Source organism: Poecilia latipinna, unplaced genomic scaffold (assembly GCF_001443285.1).
Source record: "Poecilia latipinna isolate Pla-1442-1.1 unplaced genomic scaffold, P_latipinna-1.0 Scaffold1837, whole genome shotgun sequence".
NCBI classification, from domain to species: domain Eukaryota; kingdom Metazoa; phylum Chordata; class Actinopteri; order Cyprinodontiformes; family Poeciliidae; genus Poecilia; species Poecilia latipinna.
The window spans coordinates 56,028-62,477 of record NW_015114453.1 but is presented as its reverse complement, the minus strand read 5'-3'; the positions used below and the strand labels follow the sequence as shown (position 1 = coordinate 62,477).

The 6,450-nt window shown below is 38.7% G+C and overlaps 1 protein-coding gene and 1 long non-coding RNA gene across 9 annotated transcripts in view; one reads left to right on the top strand and one right to left on the bottom strand.

Annotated features, from left to right (window-relative positions):
* The window catches only part of LOC106934633 (actin-binding LIM protein 2-like), a 68,617-nt gene that overhangs the window by 54,033 nt on the left and 8,134 nt on the right, over positions 1-6,450 (top strand). For 7 of the 8 annotated variants that reach the window (XM_015014653.1, XM_015014654.1, XM_015014657.1 and 4 more), the window contains 5 exons: positions 522-575; positions 2,569-2,606; positions 2,747-2,855; positions 2,960-3,018; positions 3,715-3,775. In XM_015014653.1, the coding sequence (XP_014870139.1) occupies positions 522-575; positions 2,569-2,606; positions 2,747-2,855; positions 2,960-3,018; positions 3,715-3,775 (321 nt within the window). The remainder of the gene's footprint in view (positions 1-521; positions 576-2,568; positions 2,607-2,746; positions 2,856-2,959; positions 3,019-3,714; positions 3,776-6,450) is intronic. The other variant, XM_015014655.1, reaches the window with a different exon arrangement.
* Positions 660-2,562, bottom strand: LOC106934634 (uncharacterized). The gene is made up of 2 exons (XR_001421739.1): positions 1,632-2,562; positions 660-1,261 (listed from the first exon to the last, which is right to left on the bottom strand). It is a non-coding gene; the product is annotated as an uncharacterized LOC106934634 (long non-coding RNA).

Sequence of the window (6,450 nt, the reverse complement as noted above, 5' to 3'; positions counted from 1 at the left end):
AAGAACCACTGAGCTAGAAAATATATTTATCATTTATAAACTTATCCTTTAGGAATAAATCTGCTCCTCCAGTGAAACAGAGATTCTCGCAATCTGGCTTTTTTTTTTTTTTTTTTTTAAAAAGCAATGTATTTATTTATTTATTTTTTAATTATTATTTTCCTGAAAACATAAACATGAAAGGCTTAACCTGGCAGTGGGGCTAGTAAAGCATGGCGGCCGCCAGGCCTATAACACACTGGGGAAAACCCTGCATATTTATATTCATTCATAATACAGACCAATGAATATTTATATCTTTATTTTGTTGCATGTAAACTATTAAAAACCCAATGCTCTAGTTGTGCTACAGCTGAAATTACAAAATGTGCTGTGCTGAAGCAAGCTATACCGTCCCCAGTATGTTCATTATTCAATATATTGCTAACTCATGCTTCTTTTTCTCCATTCTCTTTTCCCTTCTTTCTTTCTCCCACCCATGTTGGCTTCCTCCATTTTCTCTGCTCTGTATCCATCTTCAGAGGCTACGGTCAAAGATAATATCTATAGAAAACCCCCCATCTACAAACAGCATGGTACAGTCAACTTCGCCTTTAACACTTAATTCTCTGGTCTGGTCTCTGCACGATGTGTTGCATGTTGGTCATCTTGTTTCCCCCCCCCCAGTTCTGTTCCTCTGGTTTCTTCGGCTTGCAATTTTGGTAGTTTATGGATCTCCCTGCTCTGTATTCCATGCATTGTATTCGAAGAAATAGGAAAACGTAAACCGGTGATTAAAAAAAAGTTAAACCAAAGAATACTGACAATACCTACTGCATTTGCTTCTAACAATTTAGTCAATATGAAGTCAAGCCAATCTCCACTAGTCACAGTTGACAATTAGCTGTGTACATCTCCATGTGTGAAATTATCTCACACACAGAATAAAATATGGCAAGCCTTTATTGTAATTTTGATGGTTACAGCTTTGAGATAATGAAAATCCATAAATCATTATCTTGGAATGAAACATGAAACAGAACAACATTTAAGTGTTTTGCAGAAAACCTGAGACTGGGGTGAATGTTTAACAACTCTGAACATACAACTGGATCCACAGTGGGATGGTTCACATCAAAGTGCATGTTTTAGAATGGTCTAGTCAAGGTCCAGAGTTAAATCTGACTGAAAAACTATTACAAGATTTATGAACTGGTGTTCATAGGTGTTCTTCATCCTCATCTAATCCGACTCAGTTTAAGCTGTTTATTGAAAAATATTGCTTAAAATATCTTACATGAAATCCTAACATAATACTGTGGAGTTTGTAGGTAGAATGACACAAAATGTGAGTAAACATTCAAGATGTATGGATATTTTTTGCACAATAGTTAATTCAGTGCCCCATTTGATGTCTTGTATTAAGGTTTCAAAGTGTGTGTTTATAGTATTCAGATTAAAATGTTTGCATTCTGCCTCAATAAAAGGCTAATGATTTTTGGAAGCATCTGCTTCAACTAAAGTTATTTTATAAATTGCTAAAAAGCAATTTCAACAATTATATATGCCTTCTCAGTAGGAACATATGAAAGGATATATTTAAGATTCAGGAAGTAAATCTTATCTTCATTAACTTCAGTATGTAGAGATACAGTGGTGAAGAAAAGCTTTGGACTGCAGCTGATTTAGCAGGAGGCTCCGTTTTTCACCTCAGTCATGCATGCTGGCATTCGTCTCAGCAGCTCATCTGTTGGGTTCGTGGTGATGCAGTGTGTGTACACTCTGAATAACTTTGGATGTTGACATTGGTGTTGTGTTGTCTCACTCATGTTCACCGTGTCTTCAGGGTTGTTTTTGTCCCATAAACATACATATGTAATTTTCATTAGACTTGTGAAGTTTTCGTAAATGTAGTAGCCATATTCCATAATCTTCCTAAGACTGTTAACCTGTTTGCTTTTTTATTTAGCAAATTAGTAAATGGGCTGAATTTGTTTTTTATTTTCCATAGCTTTCGTGCTTTCTAGAAAACTTCCCTGTTCTTTAGAAACAGGGAAGTTTGTAAGAAAGTTTGTAAGATGGTGCACTTTCCTCTATTTTTTGCTGAAGAATAATTGGTGGACCAATAGAGAGAGTTTATCATATAAAAACAGCTTGGGTGACATCATACCATTAGATATTGTAAGGAATGATTCTCTGGCATATGGGCCAGTGGTCGTGTAATAAAAGACAGATCAAAGACAACTATCTATTGCATACATGTAATGTGGTTGAAGCATTATTCATCATCATAATAGGAATACAATCAAAGTTCCCAAGTAACTGTTGCCCTGCTTTGATGTATGCCTACGTAAACACCAATAGTTTTCTTTGCGGTTCTTCAAATCCAGTGTTAGTCTATAATAGGAGTGGATCACATTGTATATGACCCTCACTTTTTTAGACTGTACATGTAGCAAAGCTAAATCTGCAGCTGTAGATGTTATGCTCCAGGTTTGACTTGGACTCACCCTGGAGGACAGGTTAACTCACAGTAAGGTGATCCAGCACACTGATTGTGACATGCTGTAACATTTGACTGTTTTACAGCTTCTAGAACATCCTGGCAGGAGGGTGATGATAACAAGGTGGGTCTGTGTGGACACTTATTTTGAATGTGCAAATCTGTTCTCAAGCTCAAAAAACTAATTATCTAACTATCTTGCCATCCTCCATCACTCATTCTGTCCTCTTTCTGTTTTCTCCATCCTTTGTTTTCCTTCTATAGAGAACAAGTTGGATAATCTTGAAAAGTGAGACTGATGGTGAGATAGCTCCTGAAGACCTGAACCCCTGTAAATCCACATGCAGTCTCCCCATGGACACATCTCAGCCAAGTGAGAAACTGTTTACAACTCCAGCTTGATGCTGAATCATTCAAAAGTGCAAAAAAAAAAAATGAAATAAATAAAATAAAATAAAAAATTTGACACCTCTGTAGATTTCCCCTACAATAAATCTGCATCATTACCCGGCTATGGAAGGAATGGCATCTATAAGGTGAGCAACCAGTTTTTGATTAAACAGCTTATTATAAATACCCAAGTGATGGATAAAATCAGTTTAAACTGTGGCACAACAGGTTTTGTTTTTGTTGCTGATATGAAATCCCTGAAAGATTTAAATAATCTAATATTCATGTGCTACACTGACTCATAAATAGAATAATAAACAGGCTGAGTAGAAATCATTGTTTCCAGAATGGTTCAAACTTGCATGTGTTGGCAGAAATGCAAATATATAAAAAATATATTGGCTACGTATTATCCTGTAGTGTGGATTTTACCTTTACCCAGTCTCAATCCGAAGAAAAACTCAAAAAAACTAATTTTTAACTTGGAGCTCTATGAAGGGATTCTTGTGGCTTCAGTCTTCATTTATACTACTGGGAGTGGCATAACTACAAGATTTGTAGTTATTCCCTTGTATTTATAGCACATTGCCAGAGTGAGAAGGCTCTATCTAGCCTACACTTACATCACAGCCACAAACTTCAATGTATTTTATTGGTACTCAAGTGACAGATCAAGGTTTATTGTGAGGTGGCTCCAACTTGGCTCTCAGTCCGTGGAAAAGGAAACAGATTATTTTATGGAATCAGTTAAGAACCATTTGTGGTTAAGAACTGGAAGCTCTATGGTGGAAAAGACCTAAGTTAATGATGGGAGTTTGTGTTTAATGTGTATATTCCTACAGGCTGCTGATATGGTGGAGGATGATGTGGACCCTGATTCCCACAGTTGGGGAGGCATGAGAGGTGAGACTAAATATCAACTTGAGAATATTAGTTTCAGTTCCTCTTATGGAGCATAAATCTGCTTCACTTACTTTAATACAAACTGTTTAGATTTATGCCTGCAGGTCGGCCTTACAGAGCACCACAGACACAGTTTCATCCCTAAGGCTGTTTTTCTGATGGACACAATGAACAACAATAACCAGAGTAGTCAGCTACTCCACTGTGAAACAACCTTATTTGCACTGTTACAACTGGTCTTTGGGAAAAAAAAATATCAGGTGGTCATACACACACATCAATGGTGGGTACTGCTAACTAAAAATGTAGTTGCACTAATCATTAGGCACTCATCATAAACATTAGTTATGCTAAAGCTAAAGCGCTACTCGAACATGGTACCTATTTAGTGGAAGCTAGAGCTAATATTAAAGCGCTAAATTCAACCATGTTGATATCCCTCAGAGTGGATCACATTGTATATGACCCTCAACAGGGTCAAATGTGTTATTCCACACCTACTTCTACAGTTTGTGATTCAGGAAGTGACTGTTTGGATCAGGCATTTTATTCATGACTTTAGCTTTATAGCTATTGAGTATCACTAACACTAATTCTTTTGCAGATTTTGCCTAGTTGACCACAGTAGAGCTTTGGTCTGAAAGCACATAGGATACACTGTTTACTGTTTAGCGATGCATTCTGGGTAAAGAATATATGTCACTTGCTGCACTGCATCACAGGTGGAGAATGTGAGGAGAGGCAATGGAACTGCTGCATAAGCGGTCTTCACCCACTTAGCAGTCAATAACCAAAACTTCAACACATGATGTTGAACTTTGGGCACCATTCTGGAAAGAAAATTACATAATTGCAAACCTACCACTGATTTACAGTGGATTCTACATATCTTTCTGAGTGGCTGCTCAAATTCTTAGTCATCTTTATTTTGGTATACCTCAAGGTTTTGGAGCCCTTGTTATTCCTAGTTAACGTAAATATGCAACATACTTGCTGGCACAATAGAGCAGCTACTCAGTCAAAAGGACAACTGATAAACCTGCAACCAGTTAAACAACATTTAACAGTAAAGTTCTCTAGACCCTAAATTATACGAGTCAAATAAATCTCACAAAACTTATATCAAATAATGTCTAGTAAAAGAGGGAAACATTCATTCAAAGTCAAATGGAGGTTCCATCAAAATAATTATAAGTTACAAAATCCAAACTTCCTGAGAGCACGGCTAGCTGATTAATGCTGGTTCTGACATAGTTGAGTAATTCTGCTGAACACAGGGAGGAGGCAGAGGAGATTGATTATGAGGCCCGAGCAGCTAAGCGCTGCGAAGGCCTATTGAAATTGTGCTGTAAATTATTATTATGCTTCCGTAAAATAAATTGGCTTTTTGGAAGCTTTATCATATTCAGAAACTCACCAAACTTGGCGGACGCATCGAGACTGTGAACAGTTTACGTATTTTAAGGTCAACGCAAACATCGCAAAAGAAACAGCTCAAAGGCGCCACCTAGCAACTTTCAAAAGACCCTTTCCTATTACCTTACTTTATCGCAGAGACATGGAATTTGGTACACTTGTAGAGATCCCCAAGACGCTCAGAATTTACAATTAATGTCATAGTGCAAGCATGACAGGAAGTTGGCCATTTTGGATTGAAGTTCCGATTTTGACCCCATTTTGGCCGTTTACAGCCTTTGCATTTGATTGAACTCCTCCTAGGGATTTCGGTCAATCAGCTTCAAACTCGGTGAGATCGTTCATAAGGCTTGGCCGATTAAAAGTTATCAAAGGTTTGCATTTTCTTGCCTGCTAAAGGGGGGTTTCCTGGGGTCAAAGTTCACCTATTCACCATGAAACACCAAACTGTTATAACTCCTACACAAAAACTCACAGAGGCACCAAACTTTCAGTGATTGATCATCATCGGGTCCCCTACAATACCCAATGGTCAAATGATGACATCACTTAGGCCACGCCCCCTGAGAACAGGAAGTGTCATGTTTTACTGTAAATGGTCGCTATCTGACCCCTTTGACCTAATCAACATGAAACTGTCCACAGACAGAAAACATGTTGGTGTGTCATGGATTCCAACCCTGTTTGGTTTTGATGGAGCAGGTGGGCGTGGCGGCGTGGCGAAGTGACCTGTAACGCCGTCACCATACGTTTGGCTCTAGATTCCACAATTTTGAGCCTAGCTGCACCAAACTTGAAATGACTGATCCTGGTGGGATGCCTGACGATCCTATGTCGTCATAGTCTGACGTCATCTAAGCCCCGCCCCCTCAGAACAGGAAGTGCTTTTTTTTCCATGGAAAGCTGCCTTTCTGGCTCTCTCAACCTAATCAAGATGATTCTGTGTTGGATGACAGACTAACAGTTGGTCTCACTTGCTTTAAAGCGCCAAGAGTTTTCAGTAGTGGGCGTGGCCATGGCAGTGCGGCGAAGCAGAGGGAACGCCGCCGCCATACGTTTGGCTCTAGATTCAACATCGTTCAGCCCAGCTGCACCAAACTCACTAGGATGCATCCTTATTTATCCCCGAACAGGAATCCATAACAGTTGATGGGCGTGGCCTAATTTCTCTACAGCGCCCCCTAGAATTTTTTAAATGATCAGCCCCAAGCCATGCTTTAACCTAGAATTATGAAACTTGGTACACATGTATATGATGT